The sequence below is a fragment of the Plodia interpunctella genome, chromosome 8, assembly GCF_027563975.2.
Source record: "Plodia interpunctella isolate USDA-ARS_2022_Savannah chromosome 8, ilPloInte3.2, whole genome shotgun sequence".
NCBI classification, from domain to species: Eukaryota; Metazoa; Arthropoda; class Insecta; order Lepidoptera; family Pyralidae; genus Plodia; species Plodia interpunctella.
Window position 1 is genome coordinate 3626351 of NC_071301.1, and position 18462 is coordinate 3644812.

Here is an 18462-nt window from a genome sequence, read left to right on the forward strand (position 1 = left end):
GTCCTCGTCTAAATATAATATAAAACAAGCGGCCCGTCCCGGCTTCGCTCTGGTAAAACATAATAAATTTATACACCTAAACCTTCCTCAGGAATCACACAATGTTTTGGTAAAAACCGTACATATATTTTTGCACACAATTTACAGTATTTTTTGAATTTATCGCGAATAGACAGACAGTTTTATAATATGTAGTGATAGTGATTGGTAACATTTATCTGCAATTAACCAAACGAAAATCAAAGCAATACTATATTATCTGAACTGAAAAAGTTACAATTTCCTAATATGTTAAGTAGTAGTTAATAAATACCAATAAAATATACAAAGTTTATCAGTTAATTAACGACCATAATAAACACAAAATATTATATTCACTATTTTTTGTACCTCTTAAAATACTTAGATTACATATTAAGAATTCTGTAGTAAAATAGTACCACACATTGTTGTTAATTACAAACAGTCGTTGGTCAAGTCAGTATAGTATGGTAAGATATCAGGACACGACGACATAAAGTTCCCATGATTGTTAGAATGAAACGAGCAATTGACACGTGCAAGATATGACTAAACAACACAGATAAATAAGCCTTAGCAAGGAAAAACTTTTTGTATCCTTTTGATTTCATAAAATAAACAACAGCGCATTTTTCTTTGAAATGAAATGATTTACCGGTAATGTTAGATATTTACCAAATGCTTTTGCCGCTTATCTTATCATGTTTAGAATTTAAATCAACGTAATTCGATTTCGATACAATCGCGACTTGATGACTGTTTCTGTTGTTACCCAAAATTTGTTGAATTTGATGATATACAATTTAGGATTTTTATTTTTTTATCAAAATGGGTGTGTCATTATAGCGTCATACGAGAGCGGTGGTGCATCTACTATATAATTCAATTTCAATCAAATACGGTAATTTAGTCCATCTCTCTGCTCAAAAACATAAAAAAAAAAAACAAAAAACTTTGTAGAGAATAATTTATCCGCCGATGTATATTCAGACGAATTAAAACAAAATTACATTACATGCATTAGCATGAGTGATAGTTTTAACTACATATGTCCAACATTTTATTTTATCCATTGTTTAAGTAATTTGGACAAGTAGGTATATTTACGTAATAAACTGTGTTTAACCTCACAGAATGCAATAATGAGGCCTCGTCAAATCTTTATCAAAATGTATACTGTGACACATTAGTAAGTATTGCCCTGATTCTCTATTGCCCAAGAAATTATTTGCAATTAACTGAAGAGGCCAGCACTTAGTTATCCAACGCGTAACCGACTTCTTGTAAGTAGATTTTATCAATGGTACTTCTAGTAATGGCATTTTTTTTTAATTTCCATTGTGATATATATATATATATATTATATATATATATATATATATATAAAAGTACAGGGTGTACAGTAATGGGTGATGTTACGATAAAGATGGCAAGTTTGTACACTTCTTTATCGCCAAATTAGACAGTTTTGGAAATTGTCATTAAACAAATATTAACACAATTTACCAGATAGGTAATATAGTATAGTACATATATTAAGTATGTTATATAAAGGTATAATACGAATAATACAAATACCAGTTACCTACGTCGTTTTATATATGTAAAAAAAGAAACTGTAAACAAAATACGGAAATGCTTGCTACCTGATACAAAAACCCTTCGTCTAAAAAGTCAATGACACATGTACAATTTTAGCATCGATTTTGTTTAATAATTCAAACCCTACCATGACTAAGCTCGATAGTATCCACGTAAACTCAAACGAGAGTATATTATGTATCGAATACTCATTCAAATCTCAACTGTATACCATTGAAATAAAAGTTATAGTCCATTATACCTACGTCGGTAAGAACCTTGAGTATCAGTACTCCACGAAGGTTTCAATACAGCCTTGTCCAGGATGGCCATTGTCAAAGACACTCGTGTCTATTTTGAGCCGCAGTGTTTGTTGTACATGTACCTACTTAATTTAAAATCAATTTTTATTTTATAATTTATCAGTTTGAATGGATTCCCAATAGTCCAAATATTCTGGGTGCTAAAATGTTATAATTATAATAACCAACATGTTGAAAAAACATCCTTTACCAATTTGTAGGTATAATCAATCGCATATCAAGATTGCCTTGCACTGCTCTTGATACCGCAGCAATATGGACTATTTTTCGTTGTATTTCGGTAGGTTGATGTGCTCTAGACTGTACTGTGAATAAGAAGTATTTTTCTCGTTGCAAAATTTTCAACAATCATTCTTTTATTTAATAATAGTTTTTCTAATGTCTGATAGATATATAACAAACAACAATGGACGAAAACGCAGGATCCTAACACAAAGGTACCTACCTACCTTGCGTGTGTAAACATCGACTTCCTCATTATGCTAGCCTTTGTACTTTATCACATGACCACATTCTTGTAATGATCAATATTATTTATGGTCGTAAATAAAAATAAGAAATAGTAGACACTTAATGCTATATAAACATCTATAACGAAACTACTCGAATAGAACGGAAAATTACGAGCCCATATCAATTCAGTTGTTATCCGAGAAAGTAGATTGGACATTTCACGATAAGGAAAATTGGGGATATATAAATACAATCATTGGGGAATACACAGGAATATGGACCAAAGGGTTCAAAGTAACAAAAAAAACAATAATAAATATAATATTGTAAAAATTTGTCTGAATGCATAATTTCTGTCTTAAGTAAGAGCAATTTATGCCTTTCTGGATTTTTTAAATATAAAATTATAATATAGTTGATTGTAATTAAATACATGATGACCATAGGATTAGGATCTAGGAAAATATGTCAAAAGTACTGTCCAGGACCTAGACTGTACTTTTCACAAATTTTCTTATATGAAATAAACTTATAATTTTATATATATTATAGATTTTATATTGGATAACTAGGATGTTTGGCAAGCAATGAAAACTGAGGAACTTTTTCATATTATACTTAATATGTTTGTACAATGAAAGTTTTATCTATATGTAGAATATCTGTATATGTAGTTCCAGAAGAAAATCACTACTTAATTTTAATCATTTAACAGGTAACAGAGGTCATTGATTCTCAATTATAGACATAGTAATAAGTACTAAATATTCGAACCAAACTGTTCTAGTTATTAGACAGATTTGTCAGAACTGTACAGTGTAATATAACACACAACAGAATAACTGTGCCTAAGGTCATTGATATCTATACTATTATTACAAAGAGGTAAGAGTTTGTGAGTATTTATGTTTGAGGCGGGTAATCTCCGAAATTATTTCACCATTAAAAAGGTGCATTATCCAAGATTGCTATAGGCTATATTTTATCTCAAAATTCCCACAGTAGCGCAGCACTGGGCAACATCTAGTCTTTTATAACTCTAAAGTAATTTTAGTTTTATTATGAACAAAAATCCTTAAGGCTAAATCACTTTGTAACTTTTTAGTATTTCAGCATTATTAATAATCAGCAGAATAAGCCCATTGCTTACTTAGAGCCCAATCCTGAACACTATTCAAGGTTTTAAACAAAAATACAAATTATCATAGGTTTATTATTATAGGTTAACATTAATTACATTTAAATCCTACTAATATTATAAATGTGAAAGTTTGTGAGGATGTATGTATATATGTTTGTTACTCTTTCATGCAAAATACTGGATGGATGTTAAGAAATTTGGTTCTCGTGTAGAATAACCTGGAATAATGCATAGGGTACTTTTATCTTGAAATTCCCACAGGAGCAAAGCCCCAGGGCGCCGCTAGTATGTTATATATTTGGTATGCTCTATATAGGTGTATACATATAATAGTCATAAAATGTTGACCACAAAACAGTAGTGCCAATTACTAACAACCGAGATAGCTAGGAGAGTAAATGATCATGTCATGAAACAACTCATAAATGTAGATGACAATGGTGACAGCTTGTATTTTGTAAATCATAATTGTATTTTTATAATTATTAAGTAGATAATAACTTTCATTTAAAAAAAAAATGTATTGAATCGAAAATATAATTTTAAAAATTTACTAACTCTTAAATACCTAAAGAAACTTAGGTAACCCAGAATGTAAGCTTCAAAGCATGGTAATTCTTTTAGTTCCTCAATGAAAAAACTGATTCCATTAATTTATTAGTGATATGAGTTTAAACGGATATCACTACCTAATTAGTGTTGTGGCAACCAAGGGTAGATTACATTTTAATTTGCCGGAACTTGACTCATGCCTATAAAGGATTCAACATAGTAACAATATATTGATAATGATAATATCACCAATATAGTCTTCTAAGGGTATGTTTCTTCTTACAGTAATTGATTGATTTGAATGTAATAATTAACTAAGTCAAGGAATAGGTTATTCTTTATTTAAAGGTCTAAATTGATCTCTACCAACCAGCATCTAAAGTCAAACTTTCTTTAGACCTCCTGGTTTTACAACCTTAACTATTATGGCTAGGATCATCTTTAGATCAAAGACATTTAGCAGCTCATAAATTGTGAATCATTTAAAAATGTGATTTATATTGAAAAAGTAATTAATAGGAAGGAGTTATTGTCAGTTATGTAATAAATTCAAATATTAATAAAAATATTATCTAAACATAACCTCAAAAACTTCTCTGCCAACTAATAAATACTTATATTGACTTTCTTTTAAAATAACATGTTCGATTCTTACCCTTGAATATGTTCTCAGACGACTAATCCGTGGGTTCGATGGAATATTATTCAGGGACACCTTTGACATCTTGAGATTTTTTCAGTAAATTTTCAGTGAGTTCACTCCGTTCACACCCAAATTGTACTGTTTATATCACTCACATAAAGGTTTTTAATATACAATTTGTATAGTATTTGTATTCGCAATAAAGTTATAGAAAATACTGAAGATCTTCAGTACACCTTATTATTCAGCATAAAAACAAAAGTTTATTTTTGACCGCACGAACGAACTGTAATAAAGATCCCCATTTGTTTGACACCACACACAGTTATTTAATTCTAAAATGACCTGACAAGTAAAACAATACAATGTTCTAAATTTCTACCTAATTATTTCCAAAAAGAAACCTTTGTTATTTTTAAGTTGACAGATGTTTCTTTCTGCAAAATTATGACGTTTTGTTTCACAAGCACGCGCGTACACGAACACGAACCGATCGCCGTGTTATCAGGACGACAACTGAACGAACGCAAATACGCAACCGGCAACCAACCAACACAAACAAATGGGAAGTCAAACAAATTCACAAAAAAATACCGCCGTGTGTTTCGCGCGAAATTCAAATATAATTGTTTTTTTATTTGTATGCGCCACGGAATAGGTATTCAAGCTCCTTGTCGTAACTAGTAGTGTCGCCATAAGTTGTAAGAGGAAGATTTTTAAAAAGGAAAGTAAACTTAGTAAGCTCTCTTTCTATCAACCAAAAAGTACCTAAATGTGTACTTTACACTTAACATTTCACACATTCTAATCCTATTCATACTAGATAACACAAACAAAATAAATTGTTATTTGCGGTAATTATGTACCTCTTAAGTAAGTAGCTATTTAGTAATTATGCCTTAATTATTAGATATTTTAGGTATATACCTAATTAAATTTTTGTACCTAACTGTCAAGAAATGTTTTTGTGGTTTTTGTAGTTTAGGTCTACCAAATTATAAAAAAGTTGGAAAAAATTTTCAATACTTAAGAAGGCACCTACTGTCAGTGTAATTTATAAAATCAATATTTATTTGGCATCTAGTAGAGATGAGTGAAGTTGCCACAAGATGTTTGTAGGTAGTTGAAAAAGTCATGTCAAATGCATTTAAACGACGTGAATGAAATCTGACACTAGGGTAATCATTAACACACTCGACAATCAGAAGGTAGTGTAGTGTTTGCTATTTTTAGAGTTCCGTAGAGTAGTAGAGTTTGTGTATGTAGGGGTAAAAAAAAGGGACCCTTATACTTGGGATCGTTAGTGTTTTTGTCTGTCACAGTCACAGCTAATTTGCCACGAATCTATTGTATCAAACCAAGTTAAATTTGATAAGATTGTACGTCTGAGTTTGGGTCATAGGAGTAATCCTATGACCTAAACTCAGACGTGCAGAGTTAATAAACATGTATTTCAAATAATTTTCGGGGGGTAAATTAGAAAAAAATCGTTTTGTTATTATTGTAACACAGTTTCGATGAAAATAGACGAAATTTGACCATTACTTATAAATTAGATAGATGGCGCTCATAGATGGCGCTAGTAGTTTTAAATTTGCGCACTGTTATTCTTCTGCTTTATATGCAGAAAATATTATTTCAAGAAAAAATGGATAGATGACACTAGTAGTGTAAAATCCTACTAATATTATGTCGGCTCCACACTGTTGTCGAACAGTTTGCCAAACTTCGGCGAATTCGCTATACATTGCTGATTTTTCATTGTGGTAAATAAATGCACTCATGCTTTCTGCGACTGCGCAATCTTTACTCATTCGTGTCGGAATGTGTCTGAGTTCGGCGACAGTGTGGAGCTGGCATTATAAATGCGAAAGTTTGTGAGGATGTATGTGTGTATGTAAGTACGATTGTTACTCTTTCACGCGAAATCTACTGGACGAATTGTTATGGTACACAGGTAGAATATAACCTACTTATATGTATAGAATAACACATAGGGGTAAGTACTTCTATCACGAAATTCCCATGGGAGCGAAATTCCGGGGCGCAGCTAGTTTTTTATACACTTATTTATATTATATAAACTGTTACTAGTTAACTGAGTAACATCCGCTGAACTCAGACAGACGCCGAAGCACATGCATGAACATTGCGAAGTTTGTAAAAGATCTTCTATTTACCGCCATGAAAAACTGTATGCCGAATCCGTCATATTTCGACGAACCGTTCTAATTCCTTACCATCAGATATGTTGACGCTATCACCTACTAAGAAGCTTGGAACTTTACAATTTAGCAGGTTACAAAATAATGACGGTACAATACAGGGCCTTCAGGTAAAAGGAAATCGTTCAAGTTTCGTGAATAAAACATCAAACCTGTATTTGATAAAAGAACTGCCCAGTCATATTTTTTACTCACCAGGGAATTTTCTGTAGGGTTGGCACGAATATGGGGTTCTTCGTCGTCGTCCGGGGTACACTCGGCGCCAGAAGTTTGTCCCATTGTGTCGAGAGGCCGAGGTGTCGGCGGAGCCGCCCTAAGCAGCCCGCGCCTCGGTCGCGCGTCCACTGCTATCTACGCCAACACGCCAACGCAGCAACGGCACTTTCTTTCAACCCTCTGTATAGAGTTGTACACGTTCGAGCTCGATAGATCGACATTTTCTATATATTTTTTTAAAACTCATCTGATGAGCTATGATGATAAAAAAAATAATGATGAAATATATATAAGTCTTTCGAAGCAGTATACCTATCTTGACCATAGGAAATCCAGTGCCTTACCTTTATCTAGGTACTTCTTCATGAAGGTGGGATCGGCTCTTCCAATTTTTTGCCGCCAAGACGATGACTTTTAGTTTTATCCTTTCTAATTTGTATATTTCATCTCATCCTAACCAATATTATAAATGCGAAAGTAAGTTGTTAGTTTATTTTTACCTCTTCACGATTTATCTACTCAACCAATTTTCTTGCAATTTTGCCCACAATGTAACTACTGGTAAGAGTTGGGGGAACAACATAGGGAACATACCGTTCATCACGGCATAAAGTACTGCTCCCATGGGAAATTCACACAGGCCAGCAAAACCTAGTTAATGCCGAAACAACTCTCAATTCTCTGATTTCATAATGAAAGTCTATCATCGAAAACCGAAGTAGATCATATATGTGAATGTAGAAAAAGAAACTGTAACATCGATATGAAATGGGGTGAGTTAGGCACATGCCTATGGTTGAGGCGGTCGATATAGCCGGCGCAGGTCCGCTCCGGCAGTCAGCTGGGACCCCTGACAGATGGCACAGGCCCTTTGTGATAATTGGGGACTTTGATAAATAAATCACATAATTGATACCTACCTCACTTTAAAATCGACAAGAGTCTCGTAACTCCTGAGATAAATCAGAAAATATTGCCATTTGTTAATTAACGTGACAATCGTCTGATTGACTTTGCTAATAGCAGAAAAATAAAATTTTCTATTAATCAAAAGGTATAATATAAGGTAAAGGTATAGTTTAGAGTTGAGTCAAGTAAACATCAGGTATAAGGATCTGTGCCCTTATATGTGATATTGAGGTACTTGATTAAACCCAAAATGCTTGTTACTAGTTTTACCATTCTTCAATCTTCAGAAAAATACAAATGTTAAAACCGTATCGTTTGATTTGGCGAGGCTCCGAGGCTCCTATATAGCAGACCGAAAGACATAGAAAAACCTTATTAGAATACATTTTGGCTCATATTCGCCCTAAAACCATAAAACATTTATTTTCTAACAATAAATATATATAAATAATAAAAATATAAATAATATATATAACAGAAGCAGTAGAATAGATAGTTTGTTTTTGAAACACGTTATTAGATTTAAAAATGCTTTTCATGTATGGCAATTTAGCAACCAGCAACAGTTTTATATAGAAAAATTATAGTTAATAATATCATAAACTTATTTTAAAAAGATAGAGAAGGGACGTGATAACAATAAAAAAATAATATTTTTATTAGGTTGCTACTGGTGATAGTAATTAATTTACATAATCGATTTTAATTTGCTTGGTTCCCCAATGTAATCTAATCTACGTAGTGCACACTTACTTGATATTACATTATATTATTGACGATGTTCCATTTTTAACTCAGTCCATGACTACTCGTTCATCATGGCGGAAGATAAGGAACAATCTGACAAAACATCGATGAAGACTGAAGGAAGAGGTGAAACCGAAAATAAAAACAAAAAGAACAAAATTAATGACCTCATCTACACTATATGCCCAATCCTTAGGGTTGCCAACTGTTTTGGTATATTCCGATTCCGAATAACTGATGGAGAACTACTCCCTACTGACAGAAAAATGAAACTTACAGGAATTTTAATCACGATGACTTATATTACAGTTTTCTCATTTCTGTTAAAATTACCTGCTGACGTTGATGAAACAAGAAACCTTTTGGATATAATGGAGAATGTGCCATCAATAGTAATACTGATTCAATACGTCACATCAGCATTTGCAACCTCATTCTTTCTAACACGTAATAATATCAACATCTTCACAGCATTTTCAAACATAGATGCTACGCTGCACATTAATACAAATCAAGATTTCTACGAGAAATCCCGAATTAGGTGTTTCAAATTCCTTGGAGCCTTGACAGCCTATCATCTATTTGTGAGTACCAGTGATCTTTGCACGGATGAAGAAATCACCATCAATAAACTAATAGTGTTGCCCCTGTACTACGAAGAGAATCTTGAAATTCTTGTGTTCTGTTTAATGATCAACATGCTTAAGTGTAGGCTTACTGTTATCAACAATTATTTAACTAAATTCATGAATGACAAAGAGAGTACCAGAGCTGCAGTTTTCATCGTGGGTGAAAGAAAACCTAATCCCGATAATAGTTTTAATTTGATCGGCCGTATGTCAATTAAAAACATGAAGATACGAGACATGGCAGCTACGTATGACGCTATAGGCGAGACATGTTTGTTAATTAACAAGGTTTTCAACTACCAAATCTTCATGACTCTTGTCTCTACGTTTACTTATATAGTAATTACAATCTGGTCTTCTTTGTATTATTTTCGAAGTAATGAGGCTATTTCTGGATCAATGATAACCATCATCATTTGGTGTATCACCGCGACCCTCAAAGTGGCTGTCATGTCACTAGTTTGCGAGAGATTGCTACTAACAAGAAATAAAACCAAGATCTTGGTCAATAAAGTCATAATGGACTACGATCTTCCTAAGACTATGCGAGTACAAGCCAAAGCGTTCATGGACTTGATAGAGGCATGGCCGCTTCGTGTTTTTATTTATGACATGTTTTCCGTTGACATCACATTAATGTTGAAATATATTAGTGTAGCTACTACATATTTGATTGTAATAATCCAAGTTTCTCACTTTGCTTAATTGCACTTACAATGTGACAGTTAAATTAGTTATTTTAAGTACTTAAAGAACATGGTTTGTATTTGCATTACTGCACGTTTCATTAAATTTAGTGGCGACTAAAAATAAAAATAAAAGATAAAAAATACTGTTGTCATAATTTTATTCATCTATAAATTCTAAAGAAGTAAATTCTACTTAAAAATCTAGAAGTCAGCATTTACCAAACGGTCTTGGGGAACCACATCGAACAACCTTTCTACATTAGCAATGAACATGGACACACCGTATTGAACGAAGGGATCTCCGAATTCTTCAGCAACTATGCGCCAATTGTCATTCATGAACTGAAGAACTGCCTTACCTGAAAGGCGAAAGTGGAAAAATGTTTAACGTTTGTTTACATATACCAAAATTCAAGGAAATAATTCAGATTCTCAAATAAATAGAAAGTTCCAAAATAAGTAAGGAGTTACTTGTTTGGCAGTTTTCATTTATAGTTATGATATATAGATCTATATGTGCACATATAGATCTATATATCATATAGATCTATATGTGCACAGATGAAGATAAAAATGAGGAAAATAAGCAAGGATGATTTAGTATAGGGACGCTAGCAATTTTTTCAAATTAATCGATAACAAGATAATTCTTACCAGCTAATGGATTTCCCTTGAGCAGGTTGGTTAAGCTGTAGGAGACGCGTCCTTCGTAACTGTGTGTGGTGGTACTGTTCTTCATCACGAAGAACTTACGGCCGCTAGGGTCTTCTCTGGTGCCCAGTTTCATGATGTTGTGGATTTTGAGGTTCACTGAAATTATTGACCAAATATCATGAAAGTCATGTATATGGCTGATGTTGAATGTCCTAATAATAATGTTCATTATAGTGCTTCGCTAATTTACGCTATCTTATTGTTTTTATTTTTAATAAATCTGAAAATGCTAAACAAAATGCTTTTGGATTCAAAAAAATAAATGTAGTCAATCATAAAATGGCATAGTGACTAAAACAAATTGGGATAAAGATATAAATATAGAATTATGAATGATTTCTTACTGCATTTGACTTTGGCGTCTCCGTCTCCGTTGAAGGAAAACATGAGCAGATGGCCAGTTGATTTGTATTTCCCTCTGAAGCTTATGTTGCAGTGAAACTGTGTTTCTAAGGTATCGTCCACCATCCTAAAAATACAAATGATAACTTCCATCGATTTAATTTGCCGGAAATATACGTTAACAGATAGCAAACTTTATTGCCAAACACCAAACATAATAAACTTATTTACAAATTTTTGGCCAAGTGCGAGTCGAGCAAGCCCATGAAGAATTCTGTCTGTCTTCATAGGCTAATCCGATTCGAACTTTCTGTGTAAACGGAACCCTATAAGTTTACGTTCCAACCATTATTATTATTTTATCTATGGTTCCAACGATGCCATATAATGATTACTTACGAAAATTTTATACAACCTTAAAGATACGAATCAAATTAACTTCTAGTCCTCATACCTCGCAAAGTCAACGGTACACTTCCTCAAGCCTCTTGCCTGTCCCTCATTGATCCGCATCAGTAGCCCTCCAGCCAGCAAAACCTCGAAGTTGTTCATCGGGTAGGGATCCAGAGGGTTTAGCCCATAATCATAGCCTCTGGTAAATGCCGGCATAGCAGCTTGGATGTGCTTGGCGAGACAACCCGGACTCTTGGCTTCACATGGTCTTGTATGGAAAACTGGAAAACCAAAAAATAGGAGAAAGGTATATTTTTACACAAGTACTTACTAAGTTTGGAATTTGAACATATTTTTGGTGATATTGTTTTTGTGTAGCATATGCTAAGAATTCCACTATAAACTTATCCATGATAAATTATTACTATAAACTGATAAATATTTACTCACATTTTCCATTAACACCAAAACGTAAGTAGTACTGTAGTAAAACTAAAAATATCCCAATTTTTGTCATTTTTCACTGATTCTTGATAGTCACTGAGAAGGGATGACGCTTCTTCGTCCGTTATAACTATAATGTTAAATGCTAACAATAACGTTCAGTTTTTATAGTAAAAGTAATTTACATGGGACACTTTAGTTTAATTACAATTTCTTTAAAATTTAGGGTACACAAAGGGTATTGTAATTAGCTCATGATAAATGACTTATAAATTGCATCATTGTCCAAAAATCTAATTATTACGATAATAATTACACAGTTGATTCTATAGAAGAACCAATTAGTACAGTAATTTATTAATAAGCGTTTTTAATTAGGTACAATAGTTGTGATCCAATAAAGAGAGCTTATGAGAAAGAGAGAGAGGGTGAATCAAAGTAATAGATAGGAGCAATTTTTGTATTTTTAATTAAATACGACCTTTAAATAAAGCAATTATAAATATTAAACTATACAATCTAATTGATCTTCATAACGTTCGTCTAAGCTGTAGTCGGGTATATTTTCTGTCGTTGTTACGCTCTTGTTGCCGTTGAAAACGGCGTCCAAGATATCTGGAGAAATAGTGAATTGTGTGGAGCTTCTTGAGTCTGTGTTTGGACTGACCGAGGTGTTGGGTCTAGATGTAGTGGTAGTAGAAGAGCTGGTCGATGTTGAAGACGCGTCGATTTGGTCAGGGGGTGGACAACGCGATGCGAGACGTTGGGATACAGCTGAAAATATGTCTTTATAATTAACAAAACAATAACGGTAATTGATAACGGAAGAATAAAGGTTATTCATTTGATAAAATTTCTCCAAAAAAAGCGTAACATTAAGGAATATTTTAAGATATGACAATTTTATTTGTGTTTGCTTAAACTACCAAAACTAATATTTTGACGAAAAACTACTATGTTTTGCAGATTAGATAATTTAATTTTATATTCGAACAATAATTAAAAAAATCAATTTGATTAAAACATAAAAGTAAAACGTATAAAGTCGTCGACTCTATATTAATATATGTAATGTAAAGTCGTAGACACTATTAGTCATATAGACAGTTACACCCATCGACTCTATTTGCGTATATGTAGAGTCTCTGACTCGTCAATCATATAATTCACAAATAAATTCTCAAATATTCAAAACGTTTGTTTTAATCATTCATCAAATCAAAGAACTCCTACTTACGTTTACCACAGGTCTTGGCACAATCCAGACGCGAAGGATTATTATAGGTTATATTATCTGTGCCACAAATAGGGTTGTACTCTGACGTCACCGGGCAAGACCTCATACAGGTTGCTATCGCTTGAGGAGAAGGAGTTGCGTTTGGAGGGCTGGTGGATGCCGTAGATAAGAGGTCGCTAGTACTTGTAGGACATATAGATTGTCTCTTTATTCCCACATCTGAAAACGTAGTTATTTGTTATAATTATTTCTATAAGAGCATTTTTGGAACGCAATTCTGAAATAATTTACGAGTAATAACGAATTTTCTTAGTAAATAAGATGCCAAAACTAAAGCAAGGTCGAGGTTGGTCTGAATTGAGGGTTCGAATAATATTTTATTATGTTATTTATTGTTATTATATATATATGTAAAACCATACTGAACATCAACACAACTATTAAATCAAGGAATAATCATCGCATAAATTTGTCTATAACATTAAAAGTTACATCAGATAGAATAACTTCTAAACTACTTAGCAAGTCTTCCCTCTTATGAAAGATCCCAGAAGGCCAGGCAGGTTCGAATCACTCGTTTCACATAAGTTTGTATACCAATCTGTCTGACTCATATATAGTAGATTTAACAGTTGTTGTTTGTTACAATCCACATTATTGCCACGCACTACCCTCATCCATGAGGAATATAATTTTATTTAAAAAAAGATTTAACATTTAAATTATATAGCCATACGTACCAATCCCACAAGATATAGCACACTGAAGCCGGCCAGGGTTCCAGTAAGTGATGTCGTCTGTGCCGCACACAGGGTTGTACTCAGGAGTGATGGGACACTCCCTGAGGCAAAGGAGGAGTTCGAAGGGAGAGTCCGCCCCTGCTCTGATGGAGATAGTGGAAGTGTCTTGTTGCGTCTTGGTGGTGATCATCGTAAGCATTTTCGTTGTTGGCGATCTGAAAGTAAACATTTGTTTTAGTATAGAGCTAATACCAAACTTTAAACCTTAGCTCCTGAACTCTGACTCTCAACCGCTGAAAAAACAATTGGAAAAACGCTAAGATTTGAGAGATCAAGCTTCAATCCTTGCAAACATTATTATCCGCAGACGAGTAATCCCGCTCAATAGAGGTATATAATTTGAGTACCTACAGTTAGTAGAGGCAAGGGTCATATTTTATGAGTTCAGATATATTTGAATTTAGAAACCAAAAGCAGCAAAAAGCTATGCACGTGATGAGGCAATATTAATTAAGGCAATAATTATTAATTATCACTAGGCGCATACCTTGTCCATCTATCGTCGTTCCACATTTGACTTTCCTGTGAGCTAGAGTCTTCCCAAGAATCCTTGTCCCCGGGCCAGCCGCCAGCGCTGTGGCACCAGGTGTTGTAATCGAAGCTGTGGTGGTTTCCCGTGGGATAGTGATGGTGATCTCCCCAGGATCTGGCGGAACATGTGTGGCTCAGAGCCGCCATTACTAAAACAAACTGTTGTGTTACTTTGGTCAAGCAATTAGTAAGTTAAATAAAATGAATGTATTGTGAATGAAAATAATGAAAAAGCAAGATAAAAATAATATTAAATATAAATTATATCTGCCCAATATTTCCTAATATAACGAATGCGATTGGATGTGATCATGTAAGTCACGCACGCAATATCTACTGATTTTAATAAAAATTGGTACGTATGTACACGGAGAATTTACATGAAAATTTAAAAATTAAAAAGGTCAATTCTTAAATTTTAATGTCGAGCAGAATATCTTCGTGGCTTCATTTTTAAATAATTTAAAAATATTGGATCACAAGAATTTGGCTCGTATTTTAAAATCAGTGGAGATCTTGGGTTGGAAGTCGCGTCGTTGAACAATGTCGTAAAAGTTCTTGTGATTTGAATATAACGGTAGATGATGGCGGTGGCACATTTATTAAAATCTGATATACAATAACTTAAGTATATTTCAGTATATCAAATAAAAATATAACATAAGAAAAATACACACCGAATAACGCTAAGTATTCCATATTTTCAACCTCGCTTGTATTAAACAACACAAACTTGTAAGATAAAGGAAAACGTTAGGTCTTAACCATCGCAGGCAGCTAAGGATACAAAATGAACAGTATGTATACAAGCATCTCATATATGTTTACAAAATTCCTCCCCTCTCCACCCCGCGTATAACCCGTTTATTTTCAAGATGAATCAGACTTCGCTTTTGTGTCTCTTATCATAATATGAAGTAACCTGTATGCAAAAATTACATGTGCAAACTAGCTCATACTATGCTCATCATATATACGAGTATCTCGAAAAACTCTGTGATAACTATTGAAATATTATGAATAAAATTACACAAGCCAGGCCTACAAATTACATCACTCATTAGATTCAATGCGCTGTTAAATATGGGCATATTGATAATAGTTTGAAATATTGAGGTTTAAAGATGTTTAGTGTGATAGATGACATGTAGAAAACATTAATGAGAAATCATCATTAATTTTTAGTTTCATTAGTTTAGAGAATTTTTTAAAATTATTAATAGTATTTTACTAAAATAAACAATTTATTCATAACATTCACAGCATTTTGAAAGTCGTATACCATACGTATAAGTTAGAGTTGATTTATTGTTCTAAGGACCAATGAGGAAACGGAAGTAGAAGCCTGAAATATAAAAGGGAAGTGTATGCAATGCCGCACTTTCTGTACGTTCTTTTCTTGCCGAACTATCAAAGCTCCACGGCCAAATAAAAGCCTACTAAATAAGTAGGTTTAATGTAATTATAGCTAACTCATTCCAATTCACTCTCTCACTACTTACTACATATTAGACTTCCTCCGTCATCAAAATGTATGTTTGTAGGCATACTTATTATACACTATTGATTTTCACGCAATTAAAAGTCATGAAGTTCGTTGACAATGCTATGCTGCAACTGAGTAGTACTATAACAAACTTTCATTTCTCATCTATGTCTGGCGAGAATTCTATGTTCAACTGGAAGCCTAAACAAGTTAATGACATTGAAGATCCTTAGATTTTGTTACAAAACCCACTGGGAAACCAGTGGGTTTTGTAAAAACCTAAGGATTAACAAAAATAATCTAAGGAACTTCCATGTCGTAAAGTCATTTAAGGAAATGCCAATATGAAATCAATGTACTTGCATGTGAAAGAAAAACTGTATTCGTCAAAAATACATTAAAACTAATGAGAACGTGCCGAAATGGATCCCAGCTCAGCTATATGCCATGATTAGAAAACTATAAAGCTAATTTTCAGCTGGCTACCAAGATACAAAAAAAAACAAATTTATGATCTCGATTTTTATTTTTGTTTGAAAATCGGTTGCACAAGATTGCAAATAACAATATTCTTAATTACTTTACAAATTAGAACCATAGGTAAAACAAAAAATAGCTTAAAAAGCTGACGACCAAACCTATCTTATAAATATTATCTTAATCATACTAGGAAAATTGAGGAGATGAGTCACTAATTTGTCATTATAAAAAAATAATCGTTAGTAACTACATAATTTTGTTTTCCGCTTTACTGTTGACCACTGTCAAAAAGTCCCTTGTGTGTTAAAATAAATTGTAGATGTAAATTAAATAAGGAGATATAAATTAGGAGAAAATCTATAACAAACTTTAATTAGTTACGCAATGTACATACCTGTAATTGAAATTAGTAAAGTGCTGTAGTTATTATCGTATTACTTTGCAATTTATATGGATGCTTTCTTTCATGCTGTACATTAAAATTAAACTAATTAAAAATATCTACTTTAAGAAAAGAAAGAATTATATAAGTATATTATATTTACAAACATGCCAGTTTCTGCAGTTCGTTGCCTTGAGGTACCGTGCCCAGAAGCGGCATATTTTTTAGACATGAAAATATAGATAGAACTCGGTACGATCATTAAAAGACAGGAATAACCAAGCAAAATACCAGTTGCGAAACTAGTTGCGCACACGCACACGCGGTCACCCTTGAGAATTCCCAAGCTATCGGTTGTTTGCTTTTCATATTTTTTATTTACTTATAAAGGCTCATCAATTACACAATTTACTTACACTACTACTTCTTACATACCTGTCTGAATACCAATATTCAAAACAATTTTCTGAATGCGCAATTAATTTAACAATGCATTGAGAAATTTGACTTTAAGTAATCACTTCGGAAAACTAACGTTTTCGTTACGACTTTCGTATTTGTATCGTCTGAACTCACGTACAAGAAGGCTTGTATCTACTCATTTCTCACTCCGTCTTATCTTCTTGGTCGCATTCGGGGCTGTGACGCACCTGTGGTCAGCGTGTTAAAATGGGAATGCTTTTGTTTCATATTGCAGTATAGAAATTTGTCTATACAAAAATGTTGATTTCCAAAATATCCGGACATTCCATCTAAATTGACGTGACAAGTTGTGCACAATAGGTACTAATCCTGGAAATAGTGTTACATCATCATCAGACATTTTAATGTCCGCGCTGCTGGAGCACTGGCGTTGGAAATTAATTTCTAAGTGTTGAATATAAATTCGGTACTGCCAATCTCAATATAAATAGTATTTTTTCTTTTCTAGCTATTTAAGTCCCACTGCTGGGCAAAAGCCTTCCCTAACTTCTTTCACGCATTCCTGTCCTAGGTGTTCTCTTGCCATTTAAAATGGTCAGGTAAATGGTTATAAAAATATTTCACAAGAGGCGAAAACTTTTAAATTTAAACGATAGGGTTCAGGTCAGGCCCATCATAAAAATAAACAATCTCCATTTCTCTTTATGCATATGTATGGCCGGGAGAAAGTTTTAAGAGATGACAATGGCGCCTCGAAATTAATAGCTATATCAAAAATAATGTATCCTTACGTATAGTACGTAAATTCCAGTATAGTAATAAAAGTTCTTTCTGAACTGAACCTGCATTCTTTTAAAATGGCACCTAAACAAAATGGAAAGTAGGTAACTTGTGTTTTTCATGCTATTATCTCTTACAGTTGATTTTGGCTAATTTTTGAAAACCAAAATTGGCCGCTCAAAAAGTATAGCAGACCGAAAGTGTCATGGATTTGTGGCTATAATTTCTAACAGCGGCAACAATGCCAGGAAAGTTTTTTTAATGTGGCCCGAAAACCTGACCGAATGGAATATGTTGCCGAGAGCGAGAGGTATTACATAA

General features: G+C 33.3%; 4 protein-coding genes across 13 annotated transcripts in view; 1 reads left to right on the forward strand and 3 right to left on the reverse strand.

Moving 5' to 3' along the window:
• The window catches only part of LOC128672108 (uncharacterized protein), a 34808-nt gene extending 27512 nt beyond the window's left edge, over window positions 1-7296 (reverse strand). For 3 of the 10 annotated variants that reach the window (XM_053749016.2, XM_053749021.2, XM_053749015.2), the window contains exon 1: window positions 7135-7296. In XM_053749016.2, coding sequence (XP_053604991.1) covers window positions 7135-7218 — 84 coding nt within the window. In that variant the 5' untranslated portion in view covers window positions 7219-7296. Of the gene's footprint in view, window positions 1-4726; window positions 5234-7134 lie in introns of those variants that run through there. The other 7 variants (XM_053749026.2, XM_053749023.2, XM_053749022.2 and 4 more) reach the window with 4 other exon arrangements.
• A 1607-nt stretch (window positions 7297-8903) lies between these two features.
• LOC128671860 (uncharacterized) lies at window positions 8904-10272 on the forward strand. The gene has a single exon (XM_053748674.2). It carries the CDS (start codon window positions 8919-8921, stop codon window positions 10143-10145), a length of 1227 nt encoding a protein of 408 aa, XP_053604649.1. The 5' UTR covers window positions 8904-8918; the 3' UTR covers window positions 10146-10272.
• A 7-nt stretch (window positions 10273-10279) lies between these two features.
• Window positions 10280-12331, reverse strand: LOC128672103 (uncharacterized). Its single transcript, XM_053749010.2, has 5 exons — window positions 12029-12331; window positions 11640-11859; window positions 11188-11312; window positions 10784-10939; window positions 10280-10488 (listed from the first exon to the last, which is right to left on the reverse strand). Exons 1-5 carry the CDS (start codon window positions 12093-12095, stop codon window positions 10331-10333), a joined length of 726 nt encoding a protein of 241 aa, XP_053604985.1. The 5' UTR covers window positions 12096-12331; the 3' UTR covers window positions 10280-10330.
• Window positions 12332-12470: 139 nt separating this feature from the next.
• On the reverse strand, window positions 12471-15405 carry LOC128672102 (uncharacterized). The gene is made up of 5 exons (XM_053749009.1): window positions 15268-15405; window positions 14547-14739; window positions 14000-14214; window positions 13260-13478; window positions 12471-12796 (listed from the first exon to the last, which is right to left on the reverse strand). The coding sequence occupies exons 1-5, from the start codon at window positions 15287-15289 to the stop codon at window positions 12528-12530; spliced, it is 918 nt and encodes a 305-aa protein (XP_053604984.1). The 5' UTR covers window positions 15290-15405; the 3' UTR covers window positions 12471-12527.
• Window positions 15406-18462: the final 3057 nt, after the last annotated feature.

What these genes read in the sequence shown, in the direction of transcription:
- LOC128671860 (XM_053748674.2), top strand. Translation starts at nt 8,919, where the DNA reads ATGAAGACTGAAGGAAGAGGTGAAACCGAAAATAAAAACAAAAAGAAC.
- LOC128672103 (XM_053749010.2), bottom strand. Translation starts at nt 12,095, where the DNA reads ATGACAAAAATTGGGATATTTTTAGTTTTACTACAGTACTACTTACGT. An exon ending in TGTACCGTTGACTTTGCGAG is followed by an intron (nt 11,313 to 11,639) that starts GTATGAGGACTA and finishes TTGTATTTTTAG; the next exon opens with GATGGTGGACGATACCTTAG. An exon ending in AGACGCCAAAGTCAAATGCA is followed by an intron (nt 10,940 to 11,187) that starts GTAAGAAATCAT and finishes CAATAATTTCAG; the next exon opens with TGAACCTCAAAATCCACAAC.
- LOC128672102 (XM_053749009.1), bottom strand. Translation starts at nt 15,289, where the DNA reads ATGGAATACTTAGCGTTATTCG. An exon ending in GGAATACTTAGCGTTATTCG is followed by an intron (nt 14,740 to 15,267) that starts GTGTGTATTTTT and finishes AGTTTGTTTTAG; the next exon opens with TAATGGCGGCTCTGAGCCAC. An exon ending in TGCCAAGACCTGTGGTAAAC is followed by an intron (nt 12,797 to 13,259) that starts GTAAGTAGGAGT and finishes ACATATTTTCAG; the next exon opens with CTGTATCCCAACGTCTCGCA.